The following is a 15,731-nucleotide window of genomic DNA, read 5'->3' as shown; positions in this document are numbered from 1 at the left end:
AAAAAAAAAAAAAAAAAAAAAGAGGAAATACGAGCTACTCGGATGTCCCATTTCAGTTAGGTAACGCTTTAGCATGCCGTCTCAGGGCTGAATGGGACAAGGAAAGTGGTGGTCTTTCTCCAACACAACGCATCGACATTGGACGAAGATTGATTACGACTCCCTCCCTCCCTCTCTCTCTCTCTCCGCACTCAAATTTTGGAGATCCATGTCCCGGTCTGATACACGCAATGCATAGGACCGGGAGGAGGCATCTGACTTCTTGCGGTTAAAAATCCGACCAAAGTTTAACCAGATCGCTGCGGAGTGAGATCGCATGTGGCATTGAACTCGTGGGTAGACCCAGTCGAGCGTTCAACTGGTCGATGCGTTGTGGTCATCGCAGCAATCAGTCACCGGTCGGCCTAAAGGGGTAGGTCCTACACTATCCCAACCTATGTGGCAGGACTCCATACAGAGCGCTGTCCACACGGGATGATTTCACATCTCCCGGCGCCTTGGTTTCTTGCCTCCCCAGCCCTCTGCTGTGATGGGAATGGGAGCTACCCACCGAGAGGCGACTAGGTGGAGGCCGTGAATTGCCAGTTGTACGGTGGGTTACTTTAGCTCGTAGGAATTTCGGTTAAAGTCAAGGATCAGGAGATAGATGTTTGGTGGGAAATGGACACGCTTGCTGTATAACGGGATGGAGCTATAAACTTAGGATTGGATAAGGACTGCATAAATGCCAAACAGCTTATCAACCATGGGCCGATGGTGGCCGACAGCGGCAGAGACTTGGTACTGGGAGGCATTTGTATGAGGCATTTATGGGACTCGTTGATGCTGGTGGGGGAACGGACGTGCACGGGACTCTTTGGCTTCACGCCGGCCCTTTCAGGCCATTTAATCACAATGCAAGACTGACCCAATATGGGTAAGCCTGAGGCAGTCAACGTCGGACAAACCCCATCCGAGTGTACTGCTTCCTCAGGTTCTCCAAGCTGACCACTGCTTATCTCCAGGCTATGTCTGCTATTACAGTAGTACTAGTATGAATTACTACTATACGGAGTACACTTCCCCTCATGCATGGTCAGCTTCCTCCAATCCCCCAGCAACACCCCCATCCATTGTCGAATCAACGAGTGTCAAGTCTCCCCTCCAGCGCAAAAAACACTACCACTAGTGTGCGAACCAAGGACGAGGCAATTCGACCTTTCCTTTCTTTAGACCATGACATCTGCATGGTGCTTTTGACTCTTCCCTTCGATCGTCCTTTTGAGCGGGATCATTAAAATTCCTATTACACAGTAATCATTGTTATGCAAACAATTCATTGAGGGCCTTTTCCCATTGTCTCACTGGACCCACGATGGTTTTCTTGATCAAACAGGACCCGGTAATGCCAATACAACATACCGGTGGTAGGTACAGTACTATTTCCCAGTGCGTGGTAATTTAACCCAAACCACACAGGGGGGGGGGAGGAGGAGGAGGAGGAGGGAATGAAAAGAACCAAAACAAAAATAAAATAAAATAAAAATAAAAGAAAGAGATTACTGAAGATCAAAAATTGTGTAACCAAACCACATATGGAATGACCCTTACTTAACAGCTTATTGGCTAACAAGAGTTTTCCAGAAAACAATAAACTCACCCCCTTTCACTCGGCCCGAATGCCACCTGAATGTACAGGATGTACGGAGTATGTACCTGTCATTCACTCTATCCACCCAGAGGGAAAGGGGAGAGGAGAGAGGAACGAATAGATGGCAGATAATGGAGTGGCACATCACATCACTTGATCTGATGATCGACGCTCTCCCCCAACTTTACGGCATTTCAGCACTTCTACTTTTCTATATTCCCACACCACCCCCTGGAACTCTATGGGCAGCCAAGACCTCTGCCAAGAGCCGCCAAGATATAACCAGTATGTCCCCATGCATTAAGAGAGAGAGAGAGAAAAACATTCCCAATTTCCCTCTCCTCCAGCGACCCCTTACTCCTGCCCTTCTGGCTGGCTGGTCATGGACCATTCCACAGCAGCGCTTGGCAACGTTGCGATGGCTGCGCCTCCCCTCCGTCTCACGGAGAACCCGCCAAGAACCGTCTGACTTTTTCGTCTTCTTACATTCTTCTCTCCTTGCGCGTCCAGTGTGACTGTACTCCGTAGCGAGACGGTCCTCTTCTTGAGTTACGCTGCCAAGTGCGGCCAAGAACTTCCACATTCCCAAGATGTCGCGCGGGCCCTTTCGAACAATCTTCTCGGACCCCGCGGAGGGCCCCCGTCCTCTTGAGGCAGTGGAAGCAGATCTCGTCGATCCTATGCAATAGCCGGTTGTGATTAAAATGGTAAATCATCACTACCGACGTCGACGGCTCGGCACGCGGACTCGTTAAGGAGACGGACGAACTGCTGCCGGGTCAAACTTCAATAGTGCTGCCTACTGGAGATCCAGACTCATACTCCGTATTGTAGAAACCCCTAATGACTCAAATTCTAGACTCGACGCATGCTCTGATTAGATGACGGCCTCCGACCGGCAGCATGACTCAGGCATGAGTCTCTTCTTCCGTCTGGACTATTAACATTTACAAATCGCAATACAAATATTATTGAAAATAGTAATCTGTTTATCTAAAATCTGCACTCAGATAAGAGTGCATTAGCAAATCCGATGTCTTAATCTTATAAACAGACAGAATATGATATACATACATACAGATGTACATATCACATCCACCTTTCAATAAATCCACACCAACATATGAAACCGACATCCAAAAGATACTTTTAGGACTCAACACCAACCAAACAACCTCAAACAACAATAAAACCCGCAATAAAAAAAAAAAAATCTCAAGAAGAAAGATGAGAAGAGAAAAAAAAAAAGATAATATCCAAAACTTCCCAAAAAGCGACCTTCTCGAAACGAAACATCTTTTCCCGCCAATAACTTCAGCATAACCACCAACTTGGCTTACCACATCTATTAAGTAACGAACCACAGAATCTACAAAAAACAAAACAATCCCATTAGTAACTTGTGGCTTGGAAGACTCCAAGAATCATCACTTTTATGTAATTTGATCTAGGCCTTCATATATTTACCCTACTCCGTATGGTTAAGTAGGTTGTGTATTACACTTACTGTTAACTATGTATTGTCTAGTTTTATCAGTATAGAGGAGTATAAAATCATAAACATAAACATCATAGTCTTCATCTTCCAGGCCACCACAATACGTTAGTAATATGAATAAATATATCCTATTTGCAAACTATAAAGTTAGTCCCTCCATCTATTAAATTATAAATAATAATACAAGAATCATCTATCGCATTGCATAATCTACCACCAGAAAACTATAACATATAACATAAACATCATAGTCCCCCCTCCACCAACACCAAACCAACAGTAAAGTAAGCATATACTAATGCAAACTATACCCGACTCCAAACGCTAGAAAGGAATAGAATTTACTTACTACGTCCGTCCACCCGAAAAACTCCTAGTCCACTGTTAAGGGAAAGGACGATGATAGGCAGAAATATAAATGAGGTGTTGGTCAGATGAATAGAGGAATGATGTCATAGTCGTCAGCAAGTCACTAAAAGTAGTTTCCCGGTAGTTCGGGGTTCAGTGGCGAGGATTATCAAAGTCTGGTAGCTATTTCCGATGGTGGTTTGTTTGGATGAGGAGGAGGAGGAGGAGGGGATTTTCCATTTCATTTGGATTGTTTTTGTTGGTTTGGTTGGGTTTTTGTTTCAAGAGATCATGTCATTAGGTGGTTGGGTTGTGAGTGGGTTTGTTTGTTTGCTTGTTCTTGACGTCAAAGTTGGAAGTTCACTGAGGGATTTTGTTTTTGTTTCTCTTTTCTTTTTTTGTCTCTCTCTCTCTTTTTTTTTTTTTTTTTCGTCGTTGTTGTTGGATTGGTGCCTTGTTCCGTCTAAAGCTATACCTTACATATCAGGTGTTGGGTTTGTCGTGGTTTCTATTCTCATTATGCATTACTATAATAGTATTGTCCTATTAATGACATAACGCTGGACAAAGGCTATGATCCTGGAGGCGCTGAAAATAGTACAGCCAAACTAAGGCAATGTTGAGTGATTGTAAGGCTCATCCCCTGACATCGTACCCTATATTTCATACAAGGGTCATTGCCTTGCCAATGCCCAATATGCAACCGCGGGTATATGAAACGTCCGGGTTCAGTACGCGGACCGCTGGCCACGTAGAGGGACCCCCTTGGACATAGGGATTAGCTTCTCGTATCTGCCGCTTATGTTGTGCCGCTGCTGCTTCGCTTTCACCATTCTCCACCACCGGATGATGATCTCTTTGGCCCAGAGGATTCGGTCTCTTGTCTGCACGACGGCTGCGCATTGTCTAGCGACGTCTCGGGCGACTGTCCGCCGTTGGAGATCCCGGTGGGCGAGGACTTGTCGCCATCTCTTTTGCAAAACTGCCACCGCGCGAGCACGCTTAGTTGCGGAAAGGAATCGAGAACAGAGGAAGGCGAGTGCCCCCAGTGTGAAGTCACTGTTTAGGATGTGCGACCTTGAAGAACTAGGGGAAATGAGATACGCTAGTAGTTGTTAGTTGGGCTCCATGATGGGTATTCCCTAGACGACTTACCGAGCTGTGCACTGCATCCTAGCGCCCTGAGGCGAGATTGCAGCGAGAAGAGTGGCTCCCTGAGTTCCGTAGACTGGGGCTGACTCCCTTTGAGTATGTAGTTCTCGTACTCATCCACAATGCTTTCGTAAATCTTGCCGTCCGCGAAGCTGGTGCTGAAGTTCTCAAGTTGTAGGCCCTTCAGATATCCTAGGATAGAGGCCCATTGTCGAAGCAACGATGTAGCCTCGTTACTCTGCTCATACAATCCATCGAAATCTCTATCGAACCATCCCTCACCCTTGACCGACTCATACCCATACTGAGACACGGCCTTCTGCTTTAAGCGGTCGATCTCCTTTCTCAAGTCATCCCAATCGACAAGCCCAGCGAGGCTCCATTGGCTAACAAGCCCCCATAGAAGTGCGATGGTCTTCTCACGATGTCCATCGACTATGTCCTCCGCACAGATACGACGAACCAGCTTGTGGGAGCTCTTGCTGCAAGCCAATGCATTCAGAGCAATTCGCACATTGAACAGCTTTACTGCGCGACTAAGACATGGAAGCTTCAGCCCTTGTGAAACCGGGCCCAAACGCTCCCCATCTGCGAGGCATAAGTCGGTCGGATATAATAGTAACTCCACAATCCTAGTTAGCCGGACACCGTCTCTCATATCTACAGCTAAGTTGCTTATCCGGTAGTCGTACTCCTGCAGCGCGCTTTGCTCATAGACCAACTGGCAATCTAAATGACCAAGCGTCTTAATGATGTCCCCGGAAGAGGGTAGAAGAAAACGAGTCAAGGCCTGGAGCACGGCGGCAGAGGACTTGAACTGGGATGAACGAAGGAAAAGGCAACGTGGAAGTACATTCCCTGGGCTTGACATTCCCTTGTCCAAGAGGATGACGATCATGATGCTGCGAAGAACAGTGCGATGATAGGCCGTGCCAACCTCGTCTGAATCCCCGCCGCTGAATTCTCTAGCATGTCGTTCCATGTCTTGGTTTTGCAGCAAAAAGGTATTTAAAAAGTTTTCTAGTCCTCTCTTCAGTGCTTTATCATTGCCAAAGTCCATGTTAGGATGGCTATGACTGCTCTCCTGAGCCAATCCGTTATCGGTCATCCTCCTGCCTGTGACTGTTTCCACTGCCGCTCGTAGCGCCCGTGGGTCATACGTTTGCATCCAGAAGTCCAAAAATTTCCGCTTCATTCCCACATCCTGCTGCAGCCGGTCATTTCGTCCAAGCACATCTCTCGGGATACTCATGACACCGTACAGCAATGATGCTTGGACCCTCTTATAAAGATGTGCAAATGGTGTGTTTTGGTAGAGCTTGAGTAGTTCATGTCGAAGTACTGTTGGATCTTTGAGGCTTAAACTCTCGTTGGTCTGATCAAAAAGCCCATTGGCCAGTTGAGTTATCATGATCTCCTGATGGGAAAGCCAGTCATCTTCATACAATTCCGGCTTTGTGATGTCCTCTTTCAGCAGCGGATACTCATTGTCAATGTGTTTCGGTTTAGGGCGCACTACCGAGGCCTTGGAGAGGTTGACGCGCATCTCAGAGCTCTTCAACATGTTGGAAAGTGTGGAATTCTTAGAAACTGACGGAGCTCGATTGTCGTTTGTTTTTCGCTTTTCTAACTTGTTGCTTTCTTGTACCACATGAACGGATGCTGCTTTGGCGTTGTTTCTATTTTCTCTCATCACTGTTCGCTTCACAGTCCTATTAACAGACCTTGCTGTGAGTGGACTCATCGGCTTTGTGGTAGGACATCCACGCAGTTGAGCTTGTGCAGGTTTTGAAGCTGCTCGAGGGTTTTTAAACTCGTCATTGATCTTCATAGGTTGAGTATCCTTGCCCTTTCCCTTGCTGAGAAGGCAAGCTCCAGGAGGAACATTTTCCTTTCCACCGTTCTTCCCAGCAATATCGACGTGAATATAAGATTCCTGCTTAACTTTCATGCTTGGTTGAAGCGGAATTCGCTGCGCGGATGATGCCAAAGAGCGTTTTGCCTGCCGCTTCCTAGCGACCTGTGACTCTAAGGTGTTAACCTGCGTGTCCTCCTGAACGTAGTCCTGCATACTGTTAGACTTGGTAGGGCTGATGATACCCATGAACACGCTCGCAACAGTGGAGTCATCCGGCGGAATATACGCCGTGTTACGGCGTACATCAGTCTTCAAAGCATTCTTCGATGGAGTTTGACGTCCGTTCCCATTAATCTGCATCAGAAGCTCCCTATTCTTTTGGGCGTCTAGCTTTGTACTCCGCAATTTCTTCTCGGGCTCTCCTAATGGCTTTGAAGTCCTGGGTGGACTAGCCGTGAAGCTAACCTTCGGACGGAACCTTTGGGCCGGTTGGGCTAGTAAAGACATCTTTCGACCTGAAGGGGCGACTGCTGGACGGGTTTCCCTCCTCTTCGGGTTGGCTGTTGGCACGGGATTGTGTTCACCATCATCGTGGATAGCGAAAGAGCTGCCGGTCTTCGTCCTTCGACGGGGCTTGACTGCCGTTAGAAGCGGTGCTTTGATCTCGGTGGTGAATTCGATGTTGGCCGTCTCGTCACAGTTTTCCAAGCTATCCTCCCAGGGCTTGCTAAACGAGCTATCTCCGCTGCTCTGGTCAAATCGAGAGGATCTTGATGGGCACGGGGTGCCAACTTCTCCTAATAGACCTGACATGATACCGTCGAACAATGTCTAATCGATCTGAAGTGAGTATGGTGCAATAGAAGGCATAAGCCCTTATAATAACATGTCTCTAATAGAAAGTTTTTGGACTGAAACAAAGCCTGTGATATCGTGTCGAGGGGTACGTAGTTAAAGTAAGGGGCAACGCGGGGGTGAACAACCGGTAGTACTCGGAAGATCGTCGCGTAGAAGGTACAGTTTTGTTGATCTGCTATGTTGGTAACTAAAATTGTACCTTCAGATGATAAGGCAAAGATAGCTGAATCTTCATTGGTTTACAGATGTTGGAACCGTGGATTGCGAGGTATGGAGATGGGGACGCGATGTTGATGGGTTGGTTGCTGGCGCAACACGATGGTGCCTGAGGCATTATACAGATGCAGTATGTATGTCTCAGCTTGCGGCAGCTACTGCCATCGTTTTGTCTGAGCAGATATTATTTAGTAATAGAATCACTAGAGTTGCTTCGTAAAGGAAAAGCTAGTTGAGTATGTTTCTGCCTATGATGTGCCTCGACTGTTGTGCTTTGTCTACAAAATAATGGAAGGCCCTTCAACAATAAACTAAGAGGTTTTGAAAGTCGTGAGATTATGCAAGCATATATTATTCACTTCTCTCTTTCGAAAGACGAAATAGCACATTCAAGTTCGTATATAGTTTAAGGGCTATAAATGCGATATTGGTATATCTCGAGCGCTTCACTCCTGAGATCTTAATCCAGATCGCATCAATGACTCAGGTTGTTTTCCAGCTCCACTTTCATAGCTGGACTTTGGAATGAGATACTGGGAAGATCTAAGGCCATTCTTCTGTGTGTAGATAGATTTCCATGCATCAGATACGGTGTCGGATCCTCTCCAAGATTCGCTTTTCGTCTTTGTCGGTATCCTCCCACTCTTTCTTGATTACCCGCTCGTGCTTTGAGCTCCTTGGTTGAAACAAGGCTTTGACGGAAGAGGGGCTGCTTTCGTCGCTAATATCAGCGTCCCCTTGTGCAGATGTGATATCGTAAGCCCAGAGCAGACGTGAAGTAACGATCAGTAGGCTGCCCCGTGCGAGTCGGTGACCAGGACAAATTCTCCGGCCAAAGCCAAAAGCGGAGACAGGAAGATCTGGGTTGTTGAGATATCTATCAGGATTGAAGGTTGCGGGATTGTCGAAAGTCGCCTCGTCCATGTTCATCCCAAACTGATTTGCGACTACCGTCGCACCGGCAGGGATACGGTAGCCCATGTACTCGTCGTCTTGTATGACCGCGTGAGGAACCCCAATTGGAGAGATAGGGCGCCAGCGAAGGAGTTCAGAGACGATTGCCCGGATGTATGGAAGGTTTTCAAGGTCGTCGGGCGACGGCAATCGGTCCTCGCCGACCACGGAGTCTAGCTCTGCTTGTGCTTTTTGTTTCACCTCTTTGTGGAGTACACATACTATAATCAATATCTCCAAGACCATCTTAGTCGTATGGATTCCGGCTACGTAAAGTTCGCCCAGGGCGTAGCAGACATCTTCCCAGGGGAGCTCTTTAGCTTCGCTTCTCTGAGAGACCTCATGACTCCAGTTCCAGCAGTCGCCCCCAAGCGCAATGTTGCCACATTCGGTATAAACTTCTTTGGTCTTATAATGAAGCTCTTCTGCCTTCTTTCTCCAGGTCAAGAAGCAATGTGGGAGCCAGTCAAGCATGGGGAACAGGTCAAGCAAAATCGTTCCAAAAGAAGCTTTCTGAAGAACGAATGTGGCCATTTCATTTATTTGATATAACATCTTATGGTCGCTATCATCCTTTCCTCTCCCTTTTCCGTATACAAGCGTGAACATGATGTCCGAGGTGTAGCTGAGGAAGGCCTCTGAAAAATCATTCGTGGATAAGAACTCATGAAGAAGTCGCTTGCTCTCGAAATCCTGGAGTTGACGATAGGCAGTAGACGCCCTTTCACTGAGGAGTGACGAGCCCAGCCGTCTATGAAGTCTCCACTGGGCACCATATGGCATGAAAGCAGATGCCAGTCCCTTGTGCAAGTACTTATCCAAGAACTTTGACGCGGGACGCGAGCTGTATATACTTGCTCGTCGCTCCAGTAGGTCTTGGGCTGCTCGACGACTCCCCAGGATGATAAATTGCTGGGCTCCAATCTTTGCGCTCACTATGGGGCCATACTTTTTATTCCATTTCTGAAATGTTTTGGCGATATCTTTCTCCGGAAACGGCCCGGAAAGTAATGTTGGGCCTGGAGGAAGTGGATATTCAGATGCATTTAAACCGATGAAGCGCCTGAGAGGGGTATAGAGGAATAAAAGCGGCGCTAACAGGCAGAGACCGATGATCAGTTCCATATCCTATTCCTCACTCTTATCGAAAAGAGCAGAAAAAGAAAAAGAAATATTAAAAAAACCTCTCAGGATGTAGGAAGGGATAATTTCCACTATCTTTGAAAATCGCTGCAAAGCACAGAATTTTCTGGCCAGCTTATAAACGGAGCTGTGTCTTTGTTGTCCAGCCATTTTCATGCACGTCCACGTCAAGCTGCATATAACTATGAGGGAGTTACAATTCCAGCGAAGAGGATAGGTTGGCGGCCAATATGGCTATGACGAGTCGGTTAGGGAGCAGCGCTTTAAACATCGCTAAAACTTGGTCAGACTCGTTTTCTGGATCAGAACACGGCATTTCGGTGAACTCCCGAATCTGATCCTCGAATGAAGTACATGATAAATGTATAGAGTTGAAATATGCCGATCTTCATTGGACAATCTAACTGTGGCTGACAATCACATAAGGTTTGGGTCTGAGATGCAAAGGTTGCTCCTATAGCTTAAACAGAGTCTTAGTTTGCCTTGACAAGATCCTAAGACAAGGTACCTTTCAGTTGGAATCGCCATCACTGCAGTTGGGATACGATTACGAAGAGTTTGTTCACAGCGATAGTTCTCCACTCTGAGGGGATATTGAGTGGTTTGCATATATTGCTTCATCTAGCCTAGCGGGCTCTTATGTCATTTGGCCCGTGACTCTATCGGTAAATTAGGTTGGGACCGAGATTCAAGGTATCCATCAGGTTAAACTCCTCAAAAAATCCGGTGGAAAAGGCTTCCTGTTTAATTTTTAACATGTGGTCTGATCATCATCTTTTTCATTTTGAATGCAGGGATACTTAAAACTGGATTACTCGGTCATGAAAGGTGTTTGTTCCGTGGAAAGCCAGTCAGGGTATGCCTCGACATTGCAATGTCTGTATTAAATTGCTAATTTTTAAGACAACAAGCAGAAGAGTATAATTAAACCCGTCACGACAACAAATAAAAAGGTACAGAGAACCTAGTTTATAGTCAACATGAAACGACAGTTCTCTGCCTAGTGGTGTCGTAGTAGTTAGGTAGTATGATGCATGGGCCTCGGCCAACCCCGCCGTCATCCGTCGGCCTTCACAAGATACGACGGCGGTTACTCGGTCTTATTTTGCAAGAAAAAGCTGTTTCATGAGGCATGGTGAGATTTGATGGTGTAGTGAGAAAGATTTCAATTGGGATAATTACAGATCTGACTCAGAAACATCATGATATAAGAAAACACAGCCTCGTGGTGTAGGCAAAACAATTTACTTAAAAGGATTTGACCGAAGAGCCCCGTTGAGAAGGGGGTCAAAACCATAAACGGCCCAGAGTGGCTTAGTCCAGTGGACCCGTGAACACTGGCTTTAAACCTGTTCCGAACGGTGATCCGGTCTCCGATTCGACAATCGACGCATCCAAAACCTCCCCTTCCCCAGACACACATGGACCGGATCTTCAACGTGGCTCACTGTGCCTGCACTATTTTTACACTATCTGCCAGGGGTAAAGAACCTGGCTTGAACTCGAACCCACGCCCGCTGCGAACGTTGAATTTCCCTTTGTTTATCGGCGCTCTTTACCCTCCGAAGCACATCTGAACCCCCGGTTGTTCCGCCATTGATTGTTGCCTTTCTCACACCACCACCACCGCCACATCGCGCTGTTGGACTCTTCCTCGGAGATGATCCTTCCATAGTCCGACTCCCATTACGTTCCTTACCGTTTCCCTTCTTACGCTCCTTATAATACTTTTAATAAAACGAAGCCATCGCCGCCGCCGACCAGACCGAGCACCGAACAGCCCACATACCCGCCCCCTCCCTATCGGCCAGGCTTACGGCATGCCCACCGATCATGGAATCTCTTGTTTATGAAAACTCGCCTTTGGCGGATTATCTCCAAGGTGAGTCCTTTTCTCGCCTTCATAAGTTTTTATATACCTCTGGTTTTTCGCGTCACAGAGGTCTAATGCGCACCAGGGGAGGGTGAGCACGACCCAAGCTGGCCCGTTAAGGAGGCAGAGAATAGCGATATTGCCTCCGAGTCGACAGCGGCGGATTTTGCTCCACGAGGAGCGTCAAAATTCCAAGAACGGATTCGGAATAAGCTCCCTAAACCACTGGACCTTAAGTCATCGCACCAAAGAGCGGCTCTAGGCAAACTCTACGACGCCTGTACGGTATGGGTTCCAATTACGCTGTTGTATTATCCATGATTGCCTTTAGGCTGATGAAGTCTACAGTCGGCGTTGAATTCGCGCGTTGGACGAAGCGATAATGAGAGGTTTCTGGAACAATTCGGTTATGTCATCGTCGCGTCGCAGTTGCTGAACGAGCATAGCGCCCCTTCCTATACTTCGGCTGCAGATGTGCTGTCTAGTTCACGCTCGGCAGATCTTCCGTCAATTTCCTCAACTTTTGGACTACAGGGCGCCGTTGTCACAGCTTCGACATCCTTCTCTATCGCTTGGTTGTTGCACTGGAGTCGTCCTCGAACGGGCTCAGGCCTGAACCCCCGAAAAGTTGGCGTACTATTAGTCTTAGTACCCGTAATCGGGGTTCTGTTTTACGCATTCGCTAAACGACAATGGCTCAAGTATCTGCGACACCAATCTGTGGATGCGGCGGCATTTTTCATCGGCAACGCTCAAGGGTTTGATTCTGCTGCTTCGGCATCGGTCGTGTTCATACAGGAGGTTGAGCTAGTCTCCAGAGGCTACCGCATGTAAGCCAGCCTTCCTCATTCACCTGCAATTAACCGGCGAATTTCGGTATCTAACTCAATCATAGAAGCACGCCACTGCCTCCCATATCTAGACTTGAGGATCAAGCGCAAACGCGGCGATGCTTGAGGCTGCGTCGGACTGTGTCGGAATGCTTCTACGCCATGTTGAAACGGTATATACAGGCACAACGCTCTTTGCAACCCGTCACGGATAATGACAACCTGGCCAAATATTATGACATTTACGATGTCTCGGAGGAAGAATTGGCGGAGGCTGAATCAGCACTCGCCGAGCGGGCGGTTGAAGATCAATACTCCTTACGCGCTCTTCGCACCCTATTCGGACGGTTATACATCGTGAGAAAGAGCATACTCTGCTGCCTATTGGCTTTGGGTGCCGATGGTGGAGGATCCGACATCGCGCGATGGACCATCGCTATCGAGCAAATGCAGGACCTGGCCGAGGTAACCGGCAGAAATACAGAAAAGATGACCAACATCCTCAATGAGGAAGACAGTGAGTACGAGAGCGAACCTGTCAAAGACCCCACTAACCTATCTGCTAGGCAGTCAAGTTCCTCGGTCTCCCCTACCCACAGCATCTCCTAATAAGGAGCATCTCCGTGCGCAATATCGGAAGCTTAACTCTCTTTCACAGGCAATCCGCGCGCTTCACGCAAAAATGCATCTCATCAGAGAAATGTCTAGTGCCAGTTTGGAACAAACGGATGCTGATGAGAATGACGAGAATGAAGTGACTCTTGCTTCTCACTACGAATCAATCGGAACGGACATTAAAAACCTTCTCCAAGAATGGGAGGATGGTAAAGCCGCCATGGCCAGTACCACGCCAGACAATCGATTGAACGTGGATCGACTTTCGAGGCCGTTGAGTGAGTGGAAGCTGCCGTCATCCCCCACTCCTAGCCTAGGCGGTTCCACAGCGGTGGAAGGTAGTCCAGCCGATGCGCTTAAAGCCTTGAATGGCGAAAGGCCGGATTCCAGCATCATTCATACCATCGATGACGAGGAGGAAATTTTTGAAGCCGTGGCTCTCCCAGCCCGTAGCAAGAGACAATCCTTGACGAGAGAGGAGCGAATCGCTCGGGTCAAAGAAGACCGAGCAAAACAAGCAGCGGCACGCGAGCGCCTTGATGCGAACACCAACATGCTGAAGGAGCTTGAGATGGTTATCAAGCAACGACCACCAGCAGCTTCGAAGCGGATTACTAGCATCTGATCTCCCACATACCCCGCTATCCCCTCCCTCTCCCTTCCTTCTTCGCGTCTCCTATAATATCTCCTTGTGCCCCTACATACTCCTGAATCCTGTTATTTGGAGTGAACTGTGACAGTCTGACAGCAAACCATGCAGTTGATACCCAATGTAAATAGAGTGGACCGGTGTCAATGGCGTTTTTTTGGGCTGGACTTTATATCTTGCTTTTGGTTGTACCTTATGCTTCGATTGTGTACTCTTTCGTTGTTACTGTACATGCTTTTCGTTCTTTTTCTTGTCCGTCTGCGTCTTTTTTTTTTTTTTTTTTTTTCACCCCTTGGGTTTCAGCTTGACGCGCTCTTTTGGCATGTTTCATTCTGTATTGTTACTCGCTAGCACTGGCCCACTGCCAGGTAATTTCCTATGTAAAACTTGGGAAGTTCTGTATATAGTATATAATCATCCGAATAAAAGACATTTCTAAACAGCTAATCGCAATGGGTAATAAACGATCTTTTTTAAAAAAGAGACATCCTGTGGGTACTCCGTCTGAATAATTGGAAGTAGTAGTTATGCACCCTTACATCAAAGCCAGCAGCAAAGGCTAACCCGAAACGTTCATATCAGCCTAAGGCATGACGCGCGACCCGTGAACGCGTTTCCCCACTACGCGACCTCACCTTGTGAATGGCAATTTCTCCTCTACTTGAGTTCTTAACTTCTCCCAATCCACCTTCTACCTGTAAGTCACACAAGGGTTTTGAATCTTTCATTGAACAAACCAACTGATACCTACCGGTTCAATTCTAGAATTTGCCTGAAATTAAATTCCTCACCTAATTCTTTCACCTCTCACCATCACATTCATACCACACACAGATCAAGAGTGAGTTTTACACATGCTTGTCATTTTCCTAGAATTGCTGTCTAACTGTTACCCCAGTGTTGGAAGCTCGCCTAGAACAAGCCTCTCTCCTCAAGCGCGTATGTGACTAGAGTCTCCAGATCAGCCCCATACTGTCACTGACCTAGCACTCGATCGCTTAGGTTGTCGACGCTATCAAGGATTTGGTGCAGGACTGCAACTTCGACTGCAATGACTCTGGTATCGCCCTCCAGGCCATGGATAACTCCCATGTAGCCCTGGTTTCCATGCTTCTCAAGGCCGAAGGCTTCTCCCCATACCGCTGCGACCGCAACATTGCTCTTGGTATCAACTTGGTCTCCTTGACCAAGGTCCTGCGGGCTGCTCAGAATGAAGACATTCTTACTCTCAAGGCCGACGACTCCCCGGACGCCGTTAACCTCATGTTCGAGAGCGCCGAGACCGACAGACTAAGCGAATATGATCTTAAGTTGATGGACATTGACCAGGAGCACCTGGCAATCCCGGAGACCGAGTATGCCGCTACTGTCGAGATGCCTTCTGCAGAGTTCCAGCGGATCTGCAGAGACCTGAACGCGCTTTCCGAGTCTGGTTCGTGAACCTAATTCATTTCCTTCGCCCAATACGTCCAGTCTTGGGACAGCCAGACCCGTTCAGTTACTGACTAGTAATCCAGTTGTCATTGAGGCTACCAAGGAAGGTGTGAAGTTCTCCTGCCAGGGTGACATTGGCAGTGGATCCGTCACCATCCGTCAACACACCAACGTCGATAAGCCCGACCAGAACGTTTCCATTGCTCTTTCCGAACCCGTTGCCCTTACTTTCTCCCTCAAGTACCTCGTCAACTTCTGCAAGGCTACAACTCTCTCCAGCACGGTGACCCTCTGCCTGTCCCAGGAGGTTCCCCTGCTTGTTGAGTACGGTCTGGGAAGTGGTCACCTGAGATTCTACCTCGCTCCTAAGGTAAACTTTCTCTCCTTGCCCTGTTTTGGAAAAGAGGCGTATGCTAACGTGACTCAGATTGGTGACGAGGAGTAAATTAATCAAGAAAACAAACACAGAACATACAACTTACGACGAAGGGCAGTAAATGGTTTCTTTGCGGGTTTCATTTTACATTCGGAAATATCCCACGTTGACGGAACAAAGGATTTTGTTATCATAATATCCCAGTTAGATATGAAGCGATTGTTTTTTTTTTTTTTTTCCACACTTCCATTGTGTACTGGTGACTTAAATAAAAGTACTTTCTCATGATGAACTTGG

General features: G+C 47.4%; 4 protein-coding genes across 4 annotated transcripts; 2 read left to right on the top strand and 2 right to left on the bottom strand.

The window, feature by feature from the left end:
- The first annotated feature begins 1,542 nt into the window (after positions 1 to 1,542).
- On the top strand, positions 1,543 to 2,378 carry BDV27DRAFT_136155 (uncharacterized protein). Its single transcript, XM_032068699.1, has one exon. The coding sequence runs from the start codon at positions 1,690 to 1,692 to the stop codon at positions 2,143 to 2,145; it is 456 nt and encodes a 151-aa protein (XP_031922512.1). The 5' UTR covers positions 1,543 to 1,689; the 3' UTR covers positions 2,146 to 2,378.
- Positions 2,379 to 4,026: 1,648 nt separating this feature from the next.
- Positions 4,027 to 7,098, bottom strand: sha1 (putative calmodulin-binding protein Sha1). The gene has a single exon (XM_032068698.1). The coding sequence runs from the start codon at positions 6,991 to 6,993 to the stop codon at positions 4,582 to 4,584; it is 2,412 nt and encodes an 803-aa protein (XP_031922511.1). The 5' UTR covers positions 6,994 to 7,098; the 3' UTR covers positions 4,027 to 4,581.
- Positions 7,099 to 8,115: 1,017 nt separating this feature from the next.
- On the bottom strand, positions 8,116 to 9,856 carry BDV27DRAFT_54596 (cytochrome P450). Its single transcript, XM_032076903.1, has one exon. It carries the CDS (start codon positions 9,637 to 9,639, stop codon positions 8,143 to 8,145), a length of 1,497 nt encoding a protein of 498 aa, XP_031922510.1. The 5' UTR covers positions 9,640 to 9,856; the 3' UTR covers positions 8,116 to 8,142.
- A 1,634-nt stretch (positions 9,857 to 11,490) lies between these two features.
- Positions 11,491 to 15,503, top strand: BDV27DRAFT_149601 (Mysoin-binding motif of peroxisomes-domain-containing protein; the record flags this gene model as incomplete). The annotated part of the gene is made up of 9 exons (XM_032071083.1): positions 11,491 to 11,539; positions 11,616 to 11,815; positions 11,879 to 12,360; positions 12,426 to 12,881; positions 12,931 to 13,502; positions 14,523 to 14,563; positions 14,627 to 15,056; positions 15,142 to 15,428; positions 15,486 to 15,503. The coding sequence occupies 9 exons, from the start codon at positions 11,491 to 11,493 to the stop codon at positions 15,501 to 15,503; spliced, it is 2,535 nt and encodes an 844-aa protein (XP_031922509.1).
- Between the last annotated feature and the right edge of the window lie 228 nt (positions 15,504 to 15,731).

The sequence above is a fragment of the Aspergillus caelatus genome, assembly GCF_009193585.1.
Source record: "Aspergillus caelatus strain CBS 763.97 unplaced genomic scaffold BDV27scaffold_264, whole genome shotgun sequence".
NCBI lineage: Eukaryota > Fungi > Ascomycota > Eurotiomycetes > Eurotiales > Aspergillaceae > Aspergillus > Aspergillus caelatus.
Note: the sequence above shows the minus strand (reverse complement) of the source record. Positions and strands in the feature narration are given on the sequence as shown.